Source organism: Nyctereutes procyonoides, unplaced genomic scaffold (genome assembly GCF_905146905.1).
Source record: "Nyctereutes procyonoides isolate TBG_1078 unplaced genomic scaffold, NYPRO_anot_genome, whole genome shotgun sequence".
Taxonomy (NCBI): Eukaryota; Metazoa; Chordata; class Mammalia; order Carnivora; family Canidae; genus Nyctereutes; species Nyctereutes procyonoides.
This window is the reverse complement of record NW_026575125.1, coordinates 27810012-27837942: the sequence shown is the minus strand read 5'-3', so window position 1 is coordinate 27837942 and position 27931 is coordinate 27810012. Positions and strand designations below refer to the sequence as shown.

The 27931-nt window shown below is 36.2% G+C and overlaps 1 protein-coding gene across 6 annotated transcripts in view; it reads left to right on the top strand.

The window, feature by feature from the left end:
* DMD (dystrophin) overlaps positions 1–27931 on the top strand; it is a 2039779-nt gene that overhangs the window by 634388 nt on the left and 1377460 nt on the right. For all 6 annotated transcript variants that reach the window (XM_055339022.1, XM_055339018.1, XM_055339021.1 and 3 more), the window contains 2 exons: positions 3173–3352; positions 15780–15955. In XM_055339022.1, coding sequence (XP_055194997.1) covers positions 3173–3352; positions 15780–15955 — 356 coding nt within the window. The remainder of the gene's footprint in view (positions 1–3172; positions 3353–15779; positions 15956–27931) is intronic.

Sequence of the window (27931 nt, the reverse complement as noted above, 5' to 3'; positions counted from 1 at the left end):
GTCACCACCCTCAAAGAATTCATCAAAGTAGAGTCGGTGGTTCTCCAAGCGTGATCCCCACACTGGCAGCATCAACACTTGGGAACTTGTTAGAACATGATGTGATGAGCACTGAGTGTTATACTATATGTTGGCAAATTGGATTTAAATAAATAAAAAAAATTTAAAAAAAGAAATGCAAATTCTTAGTTCCCATCCCAGACCTATGGACTCAGACAGCCTGGAAGTAGGGCCAAAAATCTGCATTTTAGCAAGGCTTCCACATGACTCTGATGTTCCCTCAAGGAATTCCTGAGCCTTTTGTAAGGGTGCATTCATTTTGCACTTCATCTTCTAACATTGGCCAGATAGAACATGCATGTTCTGTCTACTTGAGCGGCGTCTCTGCCTCTTGTCTCTCCTTACTACTAGCCTACTCTGGTTTATTGACTGTACCTTCCCACCTATCTTGAGAGTAGGTCCAGGTGCTTGGCTTCTTTGAAAAATAAAATATATTTTTTTTCTTTTAAAACCCTGGCTTTCTTCTGTGTGTAAATTTTCTAGAGCTTCCTGAGTTTTCCAGAGCTTTGTGGTTCTCTGGCACTCCAAGACCTGTGATCAGTTTTTGATATGCAGAAAGACATCTCTTTTATACTCTAATAACAAGTAACAATTAAATTGTTATTTAATATGCATATATAAAATCAAAGCATAAAAGTATTGACCATCACAATAGACAGGAGAATGTAATTCCTTACTATGATTCAACATATCTGGCAGCACCATGAATTTCCTGTCTTCTCCCTCTGTTAGCTGTGGTAGGAGAGTCCTTCCAGCAGTGGCAGATCATGAAGAGAAAGAGAGAGGTCCAACAAGAGGAAACATTCCCCTAACAAGGGGAAACAAACTAAACAACTCACCTGCCATCACCATTTTAAAAAATGCGGATCTAAAATCTACTAGCTAGAAGCATTGTTTGGTGCAATGTTCTTATCATATAGATTAGGTAAAAATAGCCTGATTCAATAATTCCACAATGCCATTATAATAATGTCTTTCTGTATGTTGAGTTCATTTTCCCTAACGGTATTCTTTAGTGGTGATTTGACTTTCCCCTTTATTTCAGTGATGCTCACCAAGTGCTTTTTCATTTGGCTTCATTTTAACACGGGTGTCTTAGTTTCATTTGCCACTAAATCACTTTGGGTATCCAATTAGTTTTGTAAATCATCGAAGAAAAACTGTTTAGGTAACATGAAGTTACCTATAAATTTCCAACACAAATTGTTTCCTCTTCTTCAAACATAACTCTCAGATGCTTATTCTAAAATGTTTCCAAATCATTACATATTTAGCTTAAACAATGGTGCACCCCTGAGCCTTACACAAAGTTTTTTAAAGTAGCTCCTTAAGCCCCGAGAAAGTAAGTCGAAGAGGATTGTATATATATCTTTATGTTTTTTAACGTATTTAAGATGTCTTTAATTCTACCATAACTTTTTCCACAAAAAAAAAAAAAAAAAAAACTTGAAATGGCAGTAAAACAAACACATGCCAAAAGTTAAAAGAAAAAAAAATGAGATGCCACAAAGGAATCAGAGGAATCTACAAATTTAAATTTGGGTCCTAGCTCTAGCCAAATAGCTAAACTATTGTTTTACTACTAGACCAAGTGTGCATTTAAACCTAATGGAGAGCCAACGTGTGACTTAAACAGAATCAATATACAAAACCAATCTACTACTAAGTTCCCACATTGAAAGTTTTATTTCAATATGAATTCAACTTACAAATCTTTTTTTAAGGTTTTATTTATTTATTCATGAGAGACACGGAGAGAGAGGCAGAGACACAGGCAGAGAGAGAAGTAGGCTCCATGCAGGGAGCCTGATGTGGGACTTGATCCCAGGACCCTGGGATCACGCCCTGGGCCAAAGGCAGAAGCTCAACCACTGAGCCACTCAGGCATCCCTCAACTTACAAATCTTGACTTATATTTTGATTTATTGCATTCTTTCCAACTGAGAAAAAATAGTGAAAAAAAACCTTGTTGAGGAAAAATAAGAAATAACTTCACAACTAGTTTTTATATCTTAAAAATGTCATGCATTAAGAATCCAGTGTAAGTACACCAGGTAAAGCAGATTCTGAATAAAGGATGAGCTAATTGAAGGAGTCACCAGAGCATTCTGCAGCTCAGGGCCATCAGTGCAGTTGGCATGCTAAAATGAACTGCATAAAGTATCCTTTGATATGGTGTGTGTGGGGGTGTATTGATTTCTTTGTGTGTATGACCATTCAGTTTGTGAGCAATTGGTACATCTGTTTCATGATCATTTTTTTACCATGTGTAATATTAGTTGTTCTTAAATTTGCATTTGTTTTGGAAAGGCAAGTCTCACTGTTTAGTTTATGTTTATTGTACTTGCTACTGCCAGAAAGAGGGGATTTTAAAAGGGCTGTAAAATAATTTTCTCCTTTCTTTCTCCTTCTTCTGTGTTTACAAGTTAAGTCAGGGACTAGTATTAGGGAGCTGAAATCGGCTTTTCAAAAGTTCAGGATAACCTTAATGGATAAAATGAAAGAATAAGCTGTCCTGATCTACCAATTTCATATAAGCCACTTTGTTTATTCATTCCCTGTCAACTGGAGAGCACACGCAACCCCCCACAATGCACAGGAACTTTGAAAATATGAATGTTATGAAAATTACCCCATAAAACACTTATGTATTTAGAAAACATGCGAAGTGATTCCAAAGGATTTGTGTCACACCCGATTACTTAGTTCTATTACTTAATGGGCTTTAAAATTGGCTTCAGAAGATAATTACTCAGATAGCCAAATGTTAATTGAATAACAGATGCTAAAAAATTTAAAAGTCAGTAAACTGCCCTTTGAGCAACACTACTTTTTTTACTTGGAAGTTCCTCAAATATTTTTAAATAGCTCTTAAGTTTCTCTAGCAGATATTTATTCTACATCTGAATTTTATTTTTTTATTCAAGCTTCTTGGGAAGATTATCTGAATTACAATTTTCTACTTACATTCTTATGGGCTTTTGATCCTTTGTGGGCATGATTACAGTCTTATCTATACAAATGAGAAAATACATGCAAAAGTACTTTGAACTATATAGCATTTTAGAAAATGTAACCTATACTTATTAGGTATTCTTTCTTGTTTTAACAGGTCTTAAAAACAGATCTGGAAAAGAAGAAGCAAACCATGGACAAACTCTGCTTACTCAACCAAGATCTTCTTTCAGCGCTGAAAAACACAGTGGTAGCCCAAAAGATGGAAGCATGGCTGGACAACTTTGCCCAGCGCTGGGATAATTTAGTCCAGAAACTTGAAAAAAGTTCAGCACAGGTTAGTGATAATAATTACCCTAATTATAAATCATCCTTGAGATTTTTGAAAGGGATGATATGGGAAAGGAGGGAAACTGAATGGGGAAAAATTAGAGAGGAAGATTAACCATGAGAGACTCCTAACTTTGGGAAATGAAGGGTTGCAGAAGGGAAGGAGGATGGGGGAATAGGGCAACTGGGCACAAAGGAGGGCACTTGATGGGATGAACATTGGGTGTTATACTATATGTTGGCAAATTTAATTTAAATAAAATATTTTAAAATGAAATTTTCATTAAGAGAGCAGTTTCATAAGCCTGCAGAAGATATCACCGAATTAGTCCTTGCCAAACGTTCAGTTGAATAAAAACATGGGTCTCTTGCTTGTGTTAACATTGGAGGATGTGGGAGAGGTGAAGGAGTGCTAATTGACTGAACTAGTTACTGTCTTAGAGTGTAATCCCTTCCAGTTCCGTGGGAATGAGGATGCGAGTGACTTAGAGTAATTGGACCGAGTGCTTGGGGACTGTGTCTCAAAACCTCACCCCAAATCATAGGTTTTTAGAAACCTGAGTGCTATTAATTGAACCCTACATTTTACATAGGATTAAAATGAAATTTAGAGAGGAAAAATGAATTGTCCAGGGGAAGTTAGTGGTAGGAGCACAGCTAGGGCTCAGATCCTTTGATTTCACTGAAGACCTCATTCTATTATTTCAAGTAAGGAGCTAATCATTTAATGTTCTTTCTGCCACAGACAGTTGATTCATGACGCTAACACATAGACTGTGGATTAGGAAAGCATCCATGTGACCCTTGTACTGTGATAATGTGGTTTTATGTTAAGAATTTCAAAACTTCTGGTACTTTAAAGAAAATGGGGTGGTTCTAAAGTAGAAACTTTTATTATCTGATATTATTAGATGGTGGAATCATGATGAGTCATTCAAAATATTATCTATAATAGTTTAACATATTCTGCCACATTATTTTACAACCTTTACTAATCGGTCACAAGTCATAGCTCAGTGCACCATGCATACATCTCTATTAAAGCAGTGACCACATTCAGTAGCGTTAGGCAGTTAGCTCCATTGTTATGAGATAGTACAGGGAATTTGTCTTTTTGACACTTGACATCTGATAAATAGCACTTAGGAAATGTTCCTTGAAAGATGGTATGATATATGGTATGAAAGATGATATAATTTAAGAAAATATGATCAAGCAACATTATGATTTTAATCACAGTTCAGACTTTTCAAATTAAATTCATACTTAAAAATTTAAATTTGAAGGAGTATATATTGTCATCATTTCCTCTGCAGTCATTGGACATTAATAAAAATTCTGTTTGTTTTCCATTGAATATATTTTTATCAGTTGCTTGATCTGATACTGATTTTACAACCACATCATGATTTGTCTTATTATATATAGTTTCTTTTTTCTTTTTTTTAAATGTTTATTTATTTATGATAGTCACAGAGAGAGAGAGAGAGAGAGAGAGAGAGAGAGAGGCAGAGACACAGGCAGAGGGAGAAGCAGGCTCCATGCACCGGGAGCCCGACGTGGGATTCGATCTGGGGTCTCCAAGATCGCGCCCTGGGCCAAAGGCAGGCGCCAAACCGCTGCGCCACCCAGGGATCCCGATTTGTCTTATTATATATAATCTGGCCATGGTTACTTTGCCCTAGCACTGGCATTTATGTAATAAATGGTGAAACATTAGAAAATTCGATGCTTTTTAGACCATTAGTGTTATCATTCCAATATATACTCTTTGGTTCCATAAATTATTGCGGCTATAAAATGGTCAGTTACCATGTTCAGAAGGATTGGCATTGCCTTACAAAAAAAGTTATTTATAAATGCATCCATTTAAAGAGGTATATTTATGGAGACATGACTGTTAACAGTAGGTCACATTTTTGTTCACTTACATTGTATATAGTGATTTTCAAACTTGTATCTGCATAATAATCACCTGAGAAGCTGATTAAAATGCATAGTCCTAGATATCATGCTCAGAGAGTCTCATTCAGTAAACCAGTAATCTGCATGCAGCCTTTAATATACTGTCTGCAGACCATATTTTTAAAAAACACTGAATTAACAAGACAGTGGCATATGTACCAATCCCCACTATTGTGGGTTTTTCCACAGTGCTGCCTGAAAGGGGAAGAATAGAAGACCTTCCTATCAATCCTGTATTTAAATATACTCACTTTTTTGGAATGAACCTACTTTCTAAAGAGCATTGTGCATGTCATCAAAACATTACTGATTTGTTATTCTAGTTGGTAAAAAAAAAAACCTTCAAAACCTTATTTTTAATGGTCTAAAATTATAAGACTACCACCTAGGGCACTTACCTTCCTATTTTTGAACTTTTCAAAACCTATAATAAAACACCACTAGCTCTGGTTCATACAGTCCTTTATAAAATGATGTCCAACATATAGTATAACATGTATCCACTATATTTACCCATTGGGATGTGATGAGGATAAAATAAAGTCATAGACATGAAAGCACTTTGGGGGAAAAAAACACTGGTGCTCTGATATACAGTGCATATTGTTTAGTGAGTCTGGAGGGTTTGTTGTAGTTCGGTATCATTTAAAAAATTTTTATTTTCAAACATTTATGCCCTACTATATAAGGTCAGAAGCAGATAAGTTTACTTATATTAGGCAAGTTGCATTTTAGAACACTAAGCTTCAGCTTTTCTACAGTTTGTGTTTGTTTTACTCATTGTTTTTTTTTTCCCAAAAAAGGGAAATCTCATAGGCCCAATCCAAATCATTGTTGGGGTGAATTGGGACTCTTAGATAAAAATGAAGCTAACCCGACGACAGAGTAATTAAAAGGAAATAGAGTGAACCATGAAATAGTATCATATAACTAAAAAAGCCCTTGGTTTTCTTTCTTGAATGTAAAATTGAACTTGACCAAAATTACATGGGAAGAAATCCAAGAATGTTGAAGGCAAGGTTGTGACTTTGAAGAACAAAGCTCTCTTGTATGCACACTTTCCAGCACGTTTGTGGAGATGGAAGGGTGGTTTGTGAGAATCAGTCCCATTAATGATATGAGATCTCAGTCTTCTAAAACTCCTTTTAAATGATTGGTTTAAAGAATGAGCAAAATCTGGTAATGATTAAAATCCAGTAGGATATAGGAATTGTGACTGAGATGACAAGGCATCCAATTGTGCTCAAATAAAGAACATTGTATGCTCGAATTTTTGACTGCTATTCAGGTCAAAGCTTTGAGGGATTTTGACCTTATGAAACAGTAGCATGGCAAGAGATCAAAATATGAAAAAAAAATCAACCGCGAGGCTGTTCTCTTGCATTTCAAAGTCAGGTTTGGCTTGAATAATATCTGGACACAAGCTGAGGATGCTTAACTTGATGAGAAGGCAGCATAAGAAAATAGAAACACTTTCTGTTTCCAAAGTTAGGAAGAATAATAATCCTTGATATGTGGATGCTTGAAATGAGAAAAGAGAACAAATCAAATACACTCCGGATTGACTTATTTAAAAACTCAAATGACCCTCTCTGTCCTCTAAATTTTGTATAAATAATACTTGTTGAAATTTACAGTTATTTTTTTCTAAATGCTTGTGACCCTAATGGATGTATTTTTATCTTGATTATAACTAGGAAATATGATAGTCAGAAATTTATTATAGTTAATACTTTTAACTTATACATGATTTTAATGATTAGAGACATTGTTTTCCCCCATTTAACTGAAGTCATATATATTGTGGAGAGGGTATAATATTCATGCACTTTATTATTTATTTATATATTTATGGTAATTTATATTAAACTTAACATTGGGTATTTAAATATAAGAGTATATTTATCTAGGTGAGTCCAAAAGTTCTGTAGTTTTGTCATTGTTTAGCAGAATAATTTTTTTTTCTTTGCTAAGAGTAAGGGACATTTTATGACACATGTAAGTTTATACATCTCATTCCCATTTCCTGAATATTTTGCTATGTTTCTCTTGACCATTTTTGCAATGTTCTGAACTATAAGCACAAATAATCTTAAAGCTAAAATTAATGTGCCCAGGATCCTCTTCTTGAACGTTAGAGTACATGTTTATGTTGTATATTTCTGTATCTATAGTCATAGATGCCCAAATAGAGAAAGTGATCATTATGTATGTATATATCTATTCTATGTCATTGATGTCCTGCTAAGAGTTTTTAAACTCTTGCCAGACGTGTGTAGTATAAAACATGGTTGAAGGCAATAAGCCAGTATTTTTAGTAATACCAGAAATGCAAATACATGCAGAGGTATTAAGATGAATATTTCTTTATTTGCCTTTCTTTTCTGAGTTCATTCTCAGGTTTTTAGAGATCCCTCTTTTCATTCTCCAGAAAATATTTTACATGCACGTTCTGACTGTGCCCATCCTCAAAGCATTGTTTTGTAGATCGCTTGATACCTGAGATGTAGTTACAATTGGCTTGCCTCTCTTCTTTTTTACCAATGACTTTATTTTTTTAAAAAAATATTTATTTATGTATTTTAGAGATAGAGCTTGTGTGCGAATGGGGGGGGGGGAGCAGAGGGAGGGAATGTTTCAAGTAGATTCCCTGCTGAGCATAGAGTCTGATGTGGAGCTTGACTTGAGATCATGATCTGAGCCGAAACCAAGAGTCAGATGCTTAACTGACTGAGCCCACCCAGACACCCCTACCAATAATTTTAATTAAAAATACTCTTAGGGCTTTCCATTGGCAACCCTTTTCATTGGTTCCTGAAAGCCCTTCAAGGCTAGTCAGCCTGATGTCAATTAAAAATAATAATAATAAATGGTTTTATAAAACCTAGAATTAAAATAAAATCCCTTCACTTATTTTAGGTTTCTATCTTATTCATGGACTATCTAAATTCATGGACTAACCATCTTGAATTTTAGAGCATCTTTTAGTTAATAGCTTAGATTAAAGGTTTCATTAGAAAATTTCGAAGTTATAGCTCAGATAACTTTGGAAATTAACTGTACCCTTTTCCTACCTCCAACTAAAGTAGATGTTTGAGAATGGGTCTTGTGTATCAGCATAATAGTTTTTATGTTGTAAATTCATTATCTGTAACAACCTAAAATGCTGTAGGCACTGAAAATTTAAGAGACAAGAGCTGAGTTAACTATTGGCCATTCTCATTCCTTATTTATAAAGTGGAAAGTTTGAAGAGGATCTCCATAGTGTCCTTCCAGTTCTAAATGCTTGTGATATGTATCTCTTTGCTTGAAATTTTATATAAAACTCTAGAGTAATTGGTAAAGAGATTCCAACTATCTCTGCCATATCAATCTCAGCATCAGCTGGAAGATGATAATGAAAATAAACTTCTCTTCCTGTAAAAAGAAGATTGACTTCTGAAATGAGTACATTTCACTCATCACAAGTATGTGATTAAAATACTCTGAAGGTAAAATACTCAGCATGTATATGATATATCTATTCTCTACTGACAATAAACAAAATAACACATAAATAAAAATACAAGTTTTCTCCTCAATGTATACTTGATTATCTTCATCCTAGTTAAAGAATATATTTCATTACTTCATGTCACATGGTGTCTAGAGGAAGTTCAGGTGGATCAGAGAAAAATAAATTTCATTGCTTTTTGAATTTTTGCTGATGGAGTTAATTCACAGTTGCTCAAAATCTGTGTTTAATATGAACCCTGAATCCAACATGAGTCTCTTCTTTCTGGCAATTTGTACAAAAGATAATATGAAGTGAGGAACAAAATACATGAAATTGAACAGTTTTACAGAATAAACCTTCTTAATTATAGTATTTTATTTCAAATAGGATAATTCTTTTTTGATATCTTTTGAATATAGACTCAAAATGTGCTCATGGTTCCAGTATTATTATGTTTCAAGAAATTATATTGTCTGATGATCAATAACAAAAAAAAGCCAGTAATTAATAATTAAAATAGAGTTATCGGGCAGCCCGGTGGCTCAGCGGTTTAGTGCAGCCTTCAGCCCAGGGCCTGATCCTGGAGTCCCAGTATTGAGTCCCACATCAGGCTCCCTGCATAGAGCCTGCTTCTCCCTCTGCCTGTGTCTCTGCCTCTCTTTCTGTGTGTGTCTATCATGAATAAATAAATAAAATCTTTAAAAAAATAGTTATCAAGCCACACTTATGAACTTTAGCGCTCCTTGTATACCCCGCTTAGCCGTGGGAATTCCTTTGTGTTTGGTCATGGGATAGAGTATTTTATAGTCTTTTGATTAATCTCCCAACTTCCTTTGTGAACACTTGATCTTTTACCCTAGGTTTCTCATAAAGTTCAGCATATAAATTCTTTCTGTTACTTAGAATTGTAAATCCTTACACCATCAGATATTTGAGCCTCGTGCTACCATGCCTGTGGAGATGATTTTAAGCCTGGCTACCAATTATCTTAGAAGTTGTATGTGCCTCAAAATTTCACCTTTTGTCCATAAAATGGGAATAATATTAGTATTTACTCTTTAGGCCATGAGGTAATGACAGCTACCACTTAAAAACTCGTATGCATGTACTATTCTAAGTATTTTAAATAATATAAAGAATGCAAAGCACTTAGCATAATGTCTGGGACATGCAAAGAGCTTTGTAATTGGCAGGTATTCTTACATGTATTAATATTTTTAATAATAAAGTGATAAGATAAATTTGGTAACTGATTCTTTATAACTTGAATCTCTTAGTAAGTTTCTTTAAATGTTCAAATAGTAGAATATCTCACATTGCAATAGATAACCCCAAAAAACTTAAAAAGGCAAGAGTATTTAAATAATTAAATGGAAAAATAAAAAATGCAGTTAAGAATATAGCCAAAATAAAATTAAAAAAAAAAAACAGCACCAACAAAGTTAATTTAAAATGCAAGAGCAGAGGGTAAAGACAACTAGTTACCCCTGTGAAATCAGAGACAGTGGTTGAAATGTTTCCTTTCATTGTATGCCCTTTTATATTCTTTAAACACTCTTGAATGTACATGTATTTCCTTTTCAAGATGTGTGTTTTTCTATATGTTGGCAAATTGAACACCAATAAAAAATAAATTTATAAAAAAACAAAACAAAACAAAATGTGTGTTTTTAAACAAATGGAAGAGAAGGTGGCGAAAAAGAATTTTATTGAGGGTAGTTTGATTTCTCCAGAACTACTGAAATTATACAACCTTATTATAGAAGATATATACCCTAGGACTGGACAAATGCTCTTCCAATTTTTCCCACAATGGGAAAATGTAACTTCTGGAAACTAACATAAATCACTTTCTGATTAAGAAGTTTCAGTAGAGAAAAAAAATGTTAGGTTTTCAAAGAACATTTAGAAAAGATACTGGTTATTACTAATATGTATTGAGAAAGCACTTTATGTGTTCAGACATTAGATAATTCTTGAAGCTAAGTCTTGGAGAAATAATTTGTAGGGCCCAGTGCAAACTGAAAATATAGAGCTTCTTATTCAAATATTATTAAGGATGTCAAGAGTGTGACAGCAGAGTGTGAAGCCAAGCCTGGAGTTCTTTGAGTGAGGGGGCCTGGGTGGCCACGTAAGTTGCACACTCATGAAGTCGGCCCTATTTGCAACACCCTTGTGACAGATCCATTATCATTCCCATTTTACCTATGAAGAAACGAAATCAAAGCTCTGAGAGACAAACAAACCTACCCTAAATTCTACCATATCCGAACTATGGACATGGTGTTTGAGAATTGTGGAGCCTGGCTCAAAGACTTCTACTTTTAATCACTGTAATTAATAAGTCTAAATGAACTCTTTTCCATTTCTACTGGATGATTAACTGACAGGTCAAGGGAATAGTGTTTAAAAACAAATGTTTTTTTATTTTCATGAGACTACATGAAAGTCATTTCCAATATACTGATAAAATGGAAATGGGTGGGGGATGGGTGAAATAAGTGGAGGGAGTTAAAAGTATGCTGTGATGAGCACTGAGGGATGTGTAGAATTCTTGAATCAGTCTATTGTACATCTGAAACTAATATAACACTATGTTAATTATACTTGACTACAAAACAATGGGGAAGGCAACTGAATGAGAATTTAGTTAGGTAGACTCAAGGTTTGGTGACTAGAACTTAAACTATGCTATATATTTTTTAAGATTATTTATTTATTTATTCATGAGAGACACGGAGAGAGAGAGTCAGAGACACAGGCAGATGGAGAAGTAGGCTCCCCATAGGGAGCCCAATGCAGAATTTGATCCAGGACCCCAGGATCACAACCCGAGCCAGTGGCAGAGGCTTAACCACTGAGCCACCCAGGTGCTCCACTATGCTATATTCTAATTTTGACCCTGCCCCATTCAAAATTTTAATGGAGGCATTACGTTTTTCATAGTAGATTTTCAGGTGTCCTAATGTTCAGTCATTTTAATGTATTTGGATGACATACTTCTATAGTTCCAAAATACATAGGAATGATATACTTAAACCAACAGTTTGAACAGAAAAATTCTTAAATTTTTCTCTGCCTGCAATTGTAACATTTTGCAGAAAATGTCTTGTTGTAGAAAGTTCGAAAATAGAATATAAAAATACATAGTCCACAGTAGAAATTATCTGTGCTTTGTCTGCCAAAACAAAACCACCAATATTTCTATTTTGTGTTGTTTCCTAAGTATTATAATGTAAACATTTTCCAGTGACATTGCAGATATTTGAAACATGTACAATCTCTGTCACATGCACATACTATAATTTATTTAAGCCAATACCTGCTGACATTAGGTGGTTTCCAACATTTTTCCATTATACCTTATTCTGTGAACAAGGATAAGTGTTATATGCAGCCTGTAGCATCAGATACATTTAAATGTGAGGATACTGGCTGAGGGTAATTTGTTTTTGTAACATTTAAAAAGAAACCACTTCCATTACTCTATGTTCAGTGCCTGTAACCATTTTGCATACTTAAATTTTTCATGCGGCACTCACCTTGTCTCACGATTGTGTGTATGTTTGTCACCTTTGCTACTGTACTGTAAGATCTCTAAAAATGAAGACTCCATTTTATTCATTTCTGAATGTTCTGTAGTGATACATATAGAATACAGGTTGGAATTTAATTAAAACATGGTTCAGCTGCTGAGTAACTCATACAATTTTAGATTACTTTAATTAAGTATGATGTCCAAAGTCAGGAAACCTAGGTTTTGGAGCACTAAAATCAGATTAAATCTAACTCTAGCAAATATCTGGTATGTTAAAACTTGGAAATAAGGTTCATCAAAGTTGTGATTATCAATCTTCAGACCTTTAAGACTGTTGGATAGAAACAATACTCAATTTACTCTGTGTTGATTCAGGATTCAAAACAAACTTTAAATGAACCAAGTCATAATTAAGGAAGCTTCTACTAGGTGTAAAAGCTTTGCAGATTGGAAAATTGGCTGCCATATTCTAGAAGGAGTTGTTTGCTTCTGGGAGTAGTAAATCCTACAGTAAGTGGAAGGTTATGCTATATGACCTCCATAATCCCTCCTGTCTATTTCTAATGATTCTAACACATAATTAAGTGTTTACAGTCAATAACTCAGAGTCATCAGGAAATTCAGTACACGACCATTTCGTTTTTTTTTTTAAGATTTTGTTTATTTACTCATGAGAGACACAGAGAGAGAGAGAGAGGCAGAGACACAGGCAGAGGGAGAAGCAGGCTCCATGCAGGGAGCCTGACGAGGGGCACGATCCCGGGTCTCCAGGATCATGCCCTGGACTGAAGGTAGCGCTAAACTGCTGAGCCACTGGGGCTGCCCCAGTTTTTTTTTTTTCTAAGATTTTATTTATTTATTAGAGACAGAGACAGAGAGAGAGAGAGGCAGAGACATAAGCAGGGGGAAAAGCAGGCTGTCCACAAGGAGCCCAATGTGGGACTCGATTTGGGACTCTAGGAATGGGCCCTGAGCTGAAGGCAGATGCTCAACTGCTAAGCCACCCAGGCATCCCACGACCATTTGGTTTTTATTCTGATTATATGCAGTAGGTTTTGAAAGTAATTATTAATTTTTTATATATAATAAATTATATCCTATGGTTACAGGGTCAACGAACAACTTTTTTTTATTCTTCCATCCCAAAGGAAATGGAGTATTTTCAATTACGGTATAGTAATGATTATAGTGTAGAACAATTACAGATTTATGTCTTGCTATTTTATTTTATTAAAAATTACTGTTTTTTTTCTTTCTTAGAAGGTTTGATATATTCCTAAATGCTTTTTCATAGTATATGATGCTGCCATTTCTCTTTACTCTCCGTGGGCCGATCTATCCAATTTCATAAGTATCAATGAGGAAATATTATAATATTGCAGAAATTAACTTCACAGCTAAATATCCAGTAGCACAAATCTCTCATTACATTAGATATAACCCTAAACAATATGTTTGCATTTTCAGAATTTCTGCATTCTGGTGCCTGCACATAAAAATTAGAAAATTTTCCCCAGGAATGTATTCTTTCCAAGCCATCATTGTATGCAAAAAAATTTGCTCATGCTTAAAACATATTACTTTGATAAAATTAAATGCTCTTGGAATCAACAACTGTATTTTTTTAAATTAAAGGTAAACTTAATTTCATCATATAATGATCATTTTGGGTTGAGTACAGTTAGGTTTGAAGTTATATTTTAAGCATTTTTTTTGAAAAATACTTTATTTATTTATTCATGACAGACACACACACAGAGAGAGAGAGAGAGGCAGAGACACAGGCAGAGGGAGAAGCAGGCTCCATGCAGGGAGCCCGACGTGGGACTCGATCCTGGGTCTGCAGGATCACACTCCAGGCCCAAGGTGGCACCAAACCGCTGGGCCACTGGGGCTGCCCTATTTTAAGCATTTTTAACAGCTGTGTTACTTTTGCCTTCATTTTGGTGTAAGTTGTCAGTGGACTATATAATTATTGTTTGAGGTTCAATGATGGATTCTAAATAATGAATCTGTGGAGATCTTAAGATAAAACCAGTGCTTGACACTTGGAGTTAGTACCTCTTAATGTCCTTAAGAAAAAAAAAAAGTCCTATTGAGGCTACCAAAATAGAAGTCTCTAAGGCCTTGACATATGTAAGGGTAGCACTTCTAAAATGTATTTGTCAAAAGCAATTTTTACACAAGACATCGTAACAAAAGATTTCATTACTTCGTGGTCAGTTGCCTCTTTGGAAGCTACAGTAAGAAAATCCCAAGGCTTCTCTGATTTCCTCCCATTGAAGGAAATCAGTCATATGTGAGGCATGGAGGTTATCCCACACCCTTTCAGTATCTCTCAGCAAGTTCAGGAAACTCAGTTGAAGTTACCTTGACCTCAACCTGATCCCTGGCTCAATGCATATCAAGTACCTATAAGTGGATCTGATGTGGGCCTGTTTTGGTCTCTTTGTAAATAGGCCATCCAAATGATTTGGATTACTAGAAGGGTGATGATGATTGACATCTTAACAGGTTACTATTCATTTCTAATAACCGGAGGCCTGTGAACAGAGAGTTGGTGGTTGAGGAAGGAAAGGAGGGTGTCTCACTATTTTATAGCTAGGCTGGTAATGCCCATTTACTGAGGAGATGGCTTGTCACAATTTGGGGCACATATACCACATAATTCCAAAGAGTGATAATCTGTGCTTAAAAGATAACTTAAAAGTGTGAACACAAAGTTAGCATGATTCTAAACCAGGAAGTATCTTTAATGCTAACTTTGGAGACTCAAATACTTTCGCATTACTCATTAATTAAATTAATTAACGGCTGGTGTGCTTTTTAGCTTTTGAATAACATTCAGCTCAAATGTATTTCTGGACTAATAGGCAATTTATGTTAACCTTTTATTGTAATTTTAAATGACAATGTGTTTATTAGATTAAAAAGTCACTTATTTTAAAGTTCAAATGATTTTATTGAAAAATATAGGGACTATAATTACTATATATAATAACCAAAGAGGCATTCAACACACTAATGACCATCTGTAGTCGACCAAAGCAATGAAATTGGTGCCGGGATACTTTAGTAAAATTGACATTAATGTAGTAAGCACTTTAAACATCATGTTTAATTAACTGTCAGAGTGACACCCTAAGTTTTGCTTCTTTGCCCTCCACCCCTTTACTTCCCATAGCTTAACCAATAAATTGAAGAGACACTAAGTGTACTTCCAATTTTGAGATTACTTTCCTTTGTGATTTAAGTCACCATAACTTAAGTCAGATAAAACAATTTGATCTGGGTTCAGTATGCTGCTATTTTGATCTGAAGGTCAATTTACCAACAAGCAGGAACAGTTTCTCATTATTTCCCTTTGCCACTCCAAGCAGTCTTTACTGAAGTCTTTCAAAAAGTGTGTGACCTCTGTTTCAATACCTCTCACAGATTTCACAGGCTGTCACCACCACTCAGCCATCACTAACACAGACAACTGTAATGGAAACAGTAACTATGGTGACCACGAGGGAACACATCTTGGTAAAGCATGCCCAAGAGGAACTGCCACCACCACCCCCTCAGAAGAAGAGGCAGATTATCGTGGATTCTGAAATTAGGAAAAGGTGAGAGGCTCTTATTCATGGCTTTATCCTTAAGCAAAGAGTCACTGTTAAGCGGGAAAACTCATTTATAGCTGTTTAGATGGCAGTGTTTTTACTTAAACAATATTTCTAGAAGCCTCAGGTGCCTATAATGTCAGTTAAGTCAGAAAATTGTGAAATAAATTTTAAAATTAGCTCAGGGATTCACCATCCCAATGAAAACTGAATGCTCAATGGAAATACTGTTTTCTGGATTAAAAGAAGAAACCACACTTGATGAACTGCCATGGACTTATTTTATCCCAAAAGTTTCTTTTCTTTTTTTTTTTCTTATAAAGAGCCTACTTGTTCAGTGTCTACTTTTGTGTTAAATGTCTTTTTTCCCCAGTAATGGAAAGTACATTTTCATGAAGAAGTACACCTATAATAGACGAGATCCATTCTGCTAGTTTACGAGAACATAATGTCTCAATCTGCACATCCTAAATCAGGAGTAATTACAGAATAGATTTCCTGTTCTTTGATATTTTTAAAGTCTTATCTTGAAGGTGTTAGAATTTTAACTCCTCTTTTTGTGGATATTTTCAACTAGACATTATAGATAAGTCAGGTATTATGTACATCAGTGGCTATACTAAAATGATGAGAATAAAATTTCGTAAATGCAACACTAGCATGAAAGTCATGAAAAGGTACAATTTCTTTTTCATTCCAATCATTAGCATTCTAAGATTAAGAAAGATCATTAAAATCTGCCTTATGTTTCTAAGCAGCATATGTTCAGGAATGCATGGAGCACTTGACATTAGAATTTATGTATACAAGGGTATAGAAGTATGAGAAGAAGAACACATACTTAAAAATAACATGTCAGATGTTCTAGGCGAAGGAAAAAAAACACCTAGAGAAGTTACTCAAGTATATTATTTGAGACTTTCAGTACTTCTCTTTTAATCCGTGATTTACAACCTGCTTTCATAATTCTGCAGTGAACTGCTAGGCTTTTCTCCCTGGTTGTATCTACATGGCTGAATGAATTCTCTCATCCGGTGGTTAGCAAACTAGAGTCAGCAGACTAAATCCACCCTGGTGCCAGTTTTTGTATGGCTCATGAGCTAAGAATCATTTTTACACTTTTAAATGGTTGGAAATAAAAGAAGATAAATATTTTGTGACATGTGAAAATTATATGAAATTCAGATGACAGTGTCCATAAAGGTTTTATCAAAGCATAGCCACAGCCATTTATTTATATATCATCTGTGGTTGCTTTCACATTACAAAGGCAGGGTTGGGTAGTTGTCATAGAGACTGCATGGCCCACAAAGCCTAAAATATTTACTATTTGGCTCTTCATTGAAGAAGTTTTCTGACCCCTGTTCTAGTCAAATGGTTCTCTCAATCTTTAGGTATTGGCATTCTATTTGGGGCAACAATGTTCAAGGACTCTACTCATGATAGTAGTTGAAATTTTAACATTGATGGAAGAAAAACATAATGGCAAAAATAAATCCATAAAGCTCCTAATGAACCTGCTTTTTATTAACCCAATAGCATGGGTGTTAATTTCACATCATGTTAAATATGTGTCTGCAGACAGTGCTTGGGGGGACATGGATTTATGGATCCTTTGCAACAACCCAACAGCTTTCCACCTATTTCCCAAGGAGAACAGTATGGAAACCCAGTTGTCTTACCCTCCTGATATGTTCAAGATTCTCCTAATACAGATATTAGCAGAGCAAGTTGATTCATGTCAATCTCTCTCTTGGCTCCTGCCAAGCATATTCTTGGCTTGTGTCTGGAGAGTGTATTTGCTTAAGAAAAATGTGTTCTGATTAGTTTTTGTTTTCAGGAAAGTATGGTAGTGGCGAAATATTTTGTCTCCTAAATTCTGTTTGCAGCATATGCTGTCAGCAATTTTTGTAAGTGCCTGAAATGAGATGACCAATTGAGAACATAAAGGATATATTACTTAAATATAAACTAACACTTATTGATGGTTTTATGATATGCTCAGCACTAGATTAAATGCTTTATCTGCATAGCATGTTTATTCTTCTAGATTACCCTACAAGATAAGTATGGCTATTATTACTATTATGCATAGCTATGGGGTGCCTGAGCCAAGATTTCAACTGAGGTAGCCTACTCCAGAACCTAGACTGGGTACTGAACTGTTTCTTCAGTACATATATGACTAAGGTGATCTTCTATTGTGGTTTCCTGGAATCCATTCTATCTTATACCTTTCATGACATCATAATTATATATAATAGCAATTTTCACTCTCAAGTATGTCCACATTTGGACAGTATAACTTGTATACTTGATGTAAGACTCTAGATTGATAAATTTGTACTGAACAAAACACAAGGTGAACAGCAAAGACAAATTCAGTGACTGATCATTGTCTGCAGGCTGGAATCTGGTTAAAATATTGTAATTGTTCAAGAGGCATCGTACAAACTTGAGTGAAAGCCTCATGGTAGCAAGTGTTCCATGTGAGAACTACTAGCATTTGACTGTGAAGACTGTAGTCATGACAATCTAGTAAATGCTTATCTCTTAAAAATGATCTATTTTTTCAGCTTTTCTGACACACTACTGGTTCTGTCCCTACAACAGATTCATTTTCTTACTAAAAGATCTGGGATCTTTTGCCTAATTACTGTGTTAGTATCTCATAAATTTATGGTCTTTGCCTTTTTCAATTTCTTTATTTGAAAAGCTTCCTTACATTGATTCAGGTCTGGCTCTAAGTGAATGACTCCTAGATCATACTTACAGTTCCATATCTGACTCTCTCTCTCTCAAATTTCATGTTTGTATCTTTAAAACTATGTACTTCTACTTGTGCATCTAGTCAGTGCTTCAGTTTTTTTAATCAAATGCAAACAGCTGTTGCCTCTGTTTAACCTAGTTACTCATACATTGTACAGATATTTAACTTAGTATAACTTGTTGCCTGTGTGTCTAAAGGAGTGGCAAATATTGGAGAAAATGTGGACGTTAGAATCAGAAATACTCAAGTTTGAAACCTGCCTGTTTTAGCTACTAGCTTATGATCTCAGGCAAATTACCCAATACCTATGCCTCAGATTCACTATCCTCATTTTATAAAATACTAACTGTGAGGATTAAGTAGGAAGCATTTAACATAGTGTATGTAAGGTGTTAAGAATTCAGTAAATACAATAGCTGCTTTCATGTCGTTTGGTTATGATGCACATGGACATTCATAGTAGATGTAGTGGAAGTGATAGACATGGTAGAGATGGTGGTGGAGGCAGTGATAGTCTAGGTGGTGATGATGGTGGAGGTGGTAATGGTGGGAGAATGGAAATGGTGATTATATGCTCTAGGTGAAAAAAGATTCCATAATAATAACATCATCTCAAAGGTGAAGAATATAACAACAAATTACCTTCTCCACTTCCTCTTCAAAATGGAATTTACCACCCGATTTCTCTGTTAGTCTCTGCTCTTTAACCTTGCCCTTATTTATTATTATTGCATTATATTATTGGGCACATAACCATTTCAGTCATTTGCCTCCCAGTCATTTTAACTGGTAACTCCATAACCTAAGCCATATACCTCCATGTGGTGAGACTTGGCCCCTTTCTGATTAATCCACTTCAAATTAATGTATATATGTGGCTTTTTAAGAAAAAGATGTTCTTTAGTTACTTAGAGCATGAACCCAGAGGGAGAGGCAGAGAGGGAGAAGCCGACTCCCAATGAGTAGGGAGCCCCATATGGGGCTCGATCCTAGGACCTGAGGTCATGACATGTGCCAAAGGCAGACAAGTAACCAACTGAGCTACCTAGATACCCATAAAATGTGGCTTTTATGCTGACCTTACAGACTTGAGGTCCTCATAACTCCAATTGCTCCCTGAATAAAGCACAAATCACTTATTATGATATTCAATATTATTGTCCCTGCAATTTTATTTCTAGCTTCCCCAGAATCTTTCCACTTCAGCCAGTAAATTACATCATTTTTTTAAAATTAAGATTTATTTATTTTAGAGAGAGAGAAAACACTGATGCATGTGAACATGGGGCGAGGGGCAGAGAGAAAGGGAGAGAAAGAATCCCTGAGCAGACTTCCCACTGAGTATGGAGGCTGACTTGAGACCATCCGAAGACCCTGAGAGCATGACCTGAGCTGAAATCATGAGCCGGCGGCTCAACCGATTGAGCCACCTATGCGCCTTTATATTACATTCTTTTGCTATATGCCTTAAAGTCACCCACACAAATTTTTCTCATCACTAATTACAACAAATAAGTCCTGTTATTTTCCTTCTTTATATTTTACTTAGATTTTATAAATAGTACCATGCATATGATAATCAATGAATATTTATTGAAAGAGTGAATAATATAGTTCAATTAATTGAGATAACTAAAATTTTATATTCCAATATTTGCACTTAAGAATTTTGCCTAGTTCTTCATGGAATTGTTCTTAATAAGAAGCAAATGAACATTTTAATAATCTTTAGTAATTCTATCTTTGCCTATTAGGATACCATTTTTTACTCAAAACTATTAAGGGATTTAAAATTCGGCTTTGTACCACACTACTTTTTTTAAATATCTAAGATGTGTTTAGTTGATTCCTTAATAATTATAGTTTCTACTTTTGTTGTGTTTACTGCATAAATTGTCTTCTTTACACTAAGATATACAAAAACGTTAATGATCTTGGGTCACAGGGTAATTATTTTTAACAGTAATTTATCTCTGCAGTTCAGCGATATTATTTTACATATAGGTAATTATCAGAGTATGGAACTCAGACTATGTTAAAACTAGATCTATTATCTAGTTAATTGGAATTTATTGAGGAGATTAGTTCCTAATCATGTAGCAGTTATTTTAAGAGACTTTCACAACAGCTTTCATTTACATTTTTGTATCAACCAGGTGAAACCAATGGCAAATTGAATCTTTTTTTAAGTAAATGCCATCTCAATAAAGATAATTTCCCCAAGTATAGTGTTAATAAATGAGTATCTTTGACCTGAAGGGAAGTATAGAGACATTTAGAAATACCTAAATTCACTTAGTTTTTTTGTCTTCTCCTGGCTAAGTTAGGCGGAGTGTGAAGTTTGCTTTCTCTGTTTCTTGCATGCTTACCAAATAGCAGAATACATTCATTGCCTGGGCAATTGCACATCTGCATTATTATTTTATTTTTTACTTTTTAGCTTAATCGTTTTTGTGATTTCTTTCTTTTTATGTCTGTGGACTGATATTAATTTTTGTCACATAGTTGGGAGGAAGTTAGATAAGTGTTAGACTCTTCCTAATAAACAAAAGACTCTTTCTACAGTTTTATAAGATCATTGCCTAAAATATTTCTGTGTTAGTTTCACTTTGATTCCCAAATTATAATCAGGAAGTAGTAAACTAAAACATTTTATTTCGTTTCAAGAATCTATTTATTTATTTATTTATTTTTAAAGATTTTATTTATTTATTCATGACAGACACAGAGAGATAGAGAGAGAGGCAGAGACACAGGCAGAGGGAGAAGCAGGCTCCATGCAGGGAGCCCGACGTGGGACTCCATCCCAGGACTCCAGGACCAGGCCCGAGGCTGAAGGCGGCGCTAGACCGCTGAGCCACCGAGGCTGCCCTCAAGAATCTATTAAGATGATTAATATGTCTAAGCTAACTTTTAAAAATTTTTCTATATGATAAGTTGATCCTAAAGTACTAAGCATATTGGTCTCAGCAATAACATTTTTGCCCCTTGGCACAGCCCAGAAAAATGAAACTTTGCATCTTTTATCTAAGGAGATGAGACTGTAGACTTGTCTACAGTTACAGGTTAATTGAAATCTGGAAAGGTTAAATAACATGCTTTCAGTTGCAGAATAAGGACAAGTGCTGAGTTTCCTAATTTCTATTCCAGTGTTATAGTTGCAATGACCTGCTTTTTTTTTAATTTTTTAATTTTTTTTATTTATGACAGTCACAGAGAGAGAGAGAGAGAGAGAGAGAGAGAGAGAGAGAGAGGCAGAGACACAGGCAGAGGGAGAAGCAGGCTCCATGCACTGGGAGCCCGACGTGGGACTCGATCCCGGGTCTCCAGGATCGCGCCCCGGGCCAAAGGCAGGCGCCAAACCACTGCGCCACCCAGGGATCCCCTGCTTCTTTTTTATGTATTAGTCAAATGACCTTGGTCATAAACTCAAATTTCAGTTTAGAAACTGTTTTTGGTGAAGAATAGAAATCTTACAGGTTGCCTTCAGATATTCCAAAAGATAACCACCTATTTTAGATTCTTAAAATTATTTTGCCATATAAGTCATTAAGTATGTTTTGGAGAATGTAGGGATGTGAATCGTAAAGGCATACAAAATGACCAGAGAACACTTAAAACAGTGACATTCTTAGTGCTATGCATTAAACAGTAGCATCACCTGGGAACATATTAGAAATGTGGATTGGGGGGGCACCCCAACCTTGCTGAATCAGAAACTCTCCAGGTAGACTTAGGAATCTTTTACAAGCTTCCAGGTCATTCTGCTAAGCCATAAAGTTTGAGGATCCTTGCACAAAAGCAGTGGTTCTCATATTATATTAGCATCTATCAGAATCATCTGGAGGGCTTATGAAATGAGAACTTACTTGCTTCTACCAGAGTTGGTTTCAGTAGGTCTAGAGTGGTGCCTGACAGTCTTAATTCCCAACAGGTTCCCAGGTCATGCTGATACTTCTGGTTTAGGGCCCACATTTTGTAGATCAGTGCACTAGAGCATCATCTCAGCTATAACCTGACTCTTGCTTCTTTTTTCCCAAAGCAACCTCAGTGATAGAGGCCATCAACTCCCAGTTGGGCTAAGTCATGTTCCCATTCCATCCTGTGACACCTCTATTGCTTTATATTGAAATGATCTATTCATATGTCTCTTTTACCCACTCAACTCAAAACTGCCCCAGACCAGGGTCCTTATCTTACTCCTTAGCTGGTATGGGCTCTTCTATGGGGTAGATGCCTGATACATGTTATGAACTGAAACATACTATAATGGAAACTGGTCCTATGAGATAGTACACATAGTTCTGACTGTCTAGCTGCAGCAGCAGCATGAAAATGTGCTCTTAGAGAATGCAAGTCATAGAGTGATGCCAACAGGGAGAAAGACAGGGCCATATTCCGAGAGCTGTGACATGCAGTTTTACTTGTCCCCTGAGTGAAGAAAATGGTAGTCATGTTATTATTTATTCATCTGAAAGAAGAACCATAGCTGAGTGCCAAGAAAGGATGATTTTAATCAGAAGATCTGAACTACCTTGAACTACCTCTAATACAGCCCCGAAGCTGGAGTAGTCTACATGGAGCCCTGAAACTGCTCTCAGCAGGGTCACCAGAGAGATTCCTTAATTGCTGGCTCCAAAGGTCACTCTTCAGTTCTTGTCCTTTTTGACCTTTGTGCTGTGCTTGACAGTGATGATGATTAGTCCCCTCTTGAAATTTTTCCTCTCCCTTGGTTTCTAGGACATTTTTCCCTCCTGTGTTTTTTCTCCTCCTCGCTTTCTGACTATGGCTTCTCAGTCTCCTGCTCTTATCTCTTTAATAGTCTCCACAAGATTCACTTTTTGGTATCATTTTCTTCTCATAATGCATTCTTTCCCCAGGCAGTGTCATGTATAGGCTTGTCTCCATCGGCCATCTATATCTGATGATGTACAAATGAAAATCTCTAGTTTGCCCTCCCTCCTGATGTTCACAGCTGTGTGATCCAAGTGTTTATTGGGCATTTGCACCTGGACTTCTTGCAGAAGTTTCAGATGTAGTTCCGCAGTTAGACTGCACAACTTTAGAGAACACTATTCATGTCATAGTTTCTAAGAGCAGCACCCTTCTGGAATTGTGCAGTGAACAGCTGGAGCAGCCATTCACAGTGGTCCTGATATCTGCCACCATAGGAAATTCCTCCTCATATGCCTAAATTCTCTTCACTTTGCCCCTTCCTTTATATCCAGGCTATCTTCATCCGACTTTAGTTTCTCATGATTTTCTGCATGAAATTCTTAACTGGATTCCTCTGCTTTCTCTCTTCTTATTCATACACATCACAGCCTTCTGGGACTATCGTAAAATGCAGTTTTAATTAGATCATTCCTTGGCCCATAATTCCTGAGATGCACAGCACAAAAACTCCTTTCTGATCTTGTGCTGCCTAACTCTCTGGCTTCACTCCCTTTGCCTTGCCCATTTCTTTGTATGCCAGTGCTCCTCAAAATAGTCTGTAAACTGTGCATCACCAAGGCACCATGAGATAAGGAGCTTGGGCTAGAATATAAATCAGGGCACTGCTTCCTTTGTCCAGAAAGTTTTGCAATTAAAAAGAAATCAGATGACATAGTACGCATAGTGACTTAGTGGATTTATACTCTGGTGACTTTTCTTGTCACAGACTACGAACAAATAGTTCACAGATGGGCCCCAAACTGCATTTTGACTGACACTGCCCTCTGCTCAGCCTTAATTAACCACTCTCTGATTTCCGAAGCTCTAATATTCCTTCAAGCTTCTGTTTCTTTGCACCTACCATTCTCTCTACCTAAGATTCTCTTCATGCTTTTCCCTTTGCCCACTCTCACATTCCTTGCCCCCCAGCTAACTACCTTGTTGCTCTGGTAACCCAACCTCCCAGGCATTTCTCAGCCTTGCTAGCACTTGCATTAAAAAACTTGCAGCATTTCACTGTAATGATTTTGGTTTTGCATATCTTTATGTTCACTGAGCTCCTTGAGGCCAGGAGCCCTTTATTTTCAATTCTAGACCTACAGGGTATGACCTAGAGGTCAGCATGTCACAGGTATTCACTAAATATTCATGGGATATTTAATGGGTATTTTGTCAGAGTCTTATCAGGAAAACAGAAATATTCTCAACATTTCAAAGAGCAGAGACCTAATACAGGGAATTGGTCAAGAAGGTGGTAGAAGCCTGGGAAGCACCCAGGATAGTGAGGCAACTCCAAACACTAGCAACATCAGGAAGCTCTAATATCCATAGAGCTCCAGGAATAATGCAAAGAGGGGTTGTTCCCAGAGCCCCAAAGCTGGAGCCTTCCAACAGTCAGGGCTGTGGGGCAGAAGTTTGGACCAATGGAGGGAGGGGCCATCTAGAGGAAGCTAAAGCCACAGTGGAGACCTGGCTGCTTTAGAAATGCTTCCAAAAGTAGAGTACAAAGGAAAACTTCCTTGACATCCTCCCAAATTCCTTCCCTCCTCAAGTATTCTGCCAGTACCTTCAACTGGAGAAATCTAACTAGAAGCCAGAGGACAAGCAGTTGTGGGAAATGGATGTCCCTCAGATTCAGACAGGACAAGAGATGTGTGGTGAGTAGCTCTGAGAGCAGATGGGCCTGTGACTGCCCAGGTTGGTTCTGGCCTTGGATCTTGCACTCACAAGCTATATGACTAAAGAAAGTCACTGAACCTCATTCAGTATCTATTTCTTCATCTCTGAAGTGGAATTTATATGACTTTCCCTGTTTGTCCTCACATGGTAGAAATTTTATGATGCGTGCCTCTCTTGTTGATTGGGTAAAAATGTACTTCCTTTTCCCAGGAGAAGGCTGAATTTCCAATTACTAATTTAGAACAGTTATCTTCCCATTATTACATTTGTGTTACAGTGGAAAATATTCTTGTTCCAACATCTTCTGAGAATATTCTTATTCTTATGACTTCCCTGGTCAGGAGCTTCTAACTATATATCAGTATACATTATGCCACCACACACAGATAAAATTACAACTAGCTCTTATGGACTGAACTGTGTCCCCCCACATTTCATGTAGTGAAGCCCTGACTTCAATTTGATGGCATTTGGAAATGAAGTGTTTGGGAGATAATCAAGTTTGGATGAGATGATGAGGGCGGGGCCCTCATAATGAGATTAGTACCCTTCTAAGAAGGGGCACTGGAGAGCTTGCTCTCTTTCTTCCTGCTATGTGATGACAGCATGTCAAGATGACTATCTATAAGCCAGGAAGAAAGAGATCTCTCACCAGAAAGTGACATGCTAGGACTTTGATCTTGAACTTCTAGCTTCCAGAGCTCTGAGAAAAGAAATTTCTGTTGTTTCAGTCACTCAGTGTGTTATCTCGTTACATTGGCCTGAGCTAACTAAGATCCTGGCTTTGGGTAGAGCAGTAAGTCCTCCTTTGTGTTTTAACTAAAGTTCATAGAGATGCTCACTAAAAGAAATAGTTGGATTGAAACAACTCATGATGCCAGGGAAGTGGCAGTGGGGCAGTAAGTACATGCCAGATTTAAATGGCTTTCTGCATTGCACTAGATAGTTTCTGAACCTTGACTGGAAGTTATTTAAACTTTAAAGACCCACAACATAAAAGCATGTTGAAGTCCTTTAAACTCAGCGAGCTTTCACACTGAGAGTATTTAAAGTTTAAATTGCCTCCCACAGGGTCCGAGGCACCATCCAATGTGTGGAGGGGTTCTTTGAACACTCCTGTAGACAGTATGAGTCCACTGTGTTTCAAGAATATAGTGACAGCAAAGTTAGTTTTCTTGCTAATTTCCATATTCCTTCAACTAATATCTAATCAATTGCTATGATTTATCAGTCACTCCAATTGCTGTATCTGTGAACTATACTTAATCCTTCCCTCAAGAAGTTTGTACTGTAGTATAAGCTATGTCATGAAGAAAAACCAATATATTATTAGAAAAGTTGTAAGGAAGAAAAGTTTGCTTCCTGCTTGGAGTTGAACATGAAAAGCCCAGGGAAATTAGCATATGTGTAGACATTTAAAGGATAGGGACATGTAGACTCAAGGTAAAGGGAAAGGATGATTCAAATACAGGCTGTCATATAAGCTTGTATACAATTGGCACTTACACAGGGTTGTGTTTCTGTTTGCCTAAAGCACAAGTAGGAGGTATTGGAAAAAGGGAAGTAAGGAACGAGGTTGAAAAGGTAGGTTGAATTCACTATAAAAAAGGAACTCATTGCCAGACTAAGGAATATAGACTTTAATCTGGTCATGGTGAGCCAACGTATATTTTTGCAAGAGAGCAAAGCAATATAGCTACTATGAATCACACTATTTTGACCCTCCCTGAGTGTTGGGAGAGATAGACCATCTCAACTTTATTCTGTAGAGCAGGGAGAGCTTGCCCTCTATAAAGAGTCAGAAACTATTTTAGACATTGAGTATAATGTAGTTTCTTTTGCACGTACTCTTCTGCTATAGTGAGAAAGCAGCCATAAACAATACGTAAATGAATATGTCTATATTCCAATTAAACTTTATTTACAAAACTAAATGGTGAGCCAAATTTGTCCTATGGTCCATAGTTTGCCTTTTCCTGCAATAAGGGGTGCAAGAGATGAGATTATTGTGCTGTTGATGATTTTTATTTATTGGTTTTATTCTCTTTGTTTTAGTTTTCTTTGCAGTTTAATTTTTTTAAATTTGAATCTAGTTGACATACAATGTTATATTAATTTCAGGTGTACATCATAGTGACTCAACTTCTCTATGTGCTCTGTTCACCACAAGTGTAGTTACCAGCTATTACTATACTATGCTATTACAATATCATTGGCTATATACCTTATGTTTGTTTATTCATTTGTTTCATTTTTAGTTTCCACATTTGAGTGAAATCATATGGTATTTGGCATTCTCAGTCTGACTTATTTCACTTAGCTGAATACCCTCTAAATTCATCCATGTAGTTGCACATGGCACGATCTCATCCTTTTCCATAGCTGTATAATATTCCATTGCATCTATATATCTATCTATCTATATATATATATATCACATATTCCTTATGTACTTGTCTATCGGTGGGACACTCATCATCAGGGAAATGCAAATCAAAGCACAGTGAGATATCACCTAATCCCTGTCATAAGGGCTGAAATAATAATAAAAAAGAAATAACAAGTGTTGAGAAAAATGTGGAGAAAAAGGAACCCTC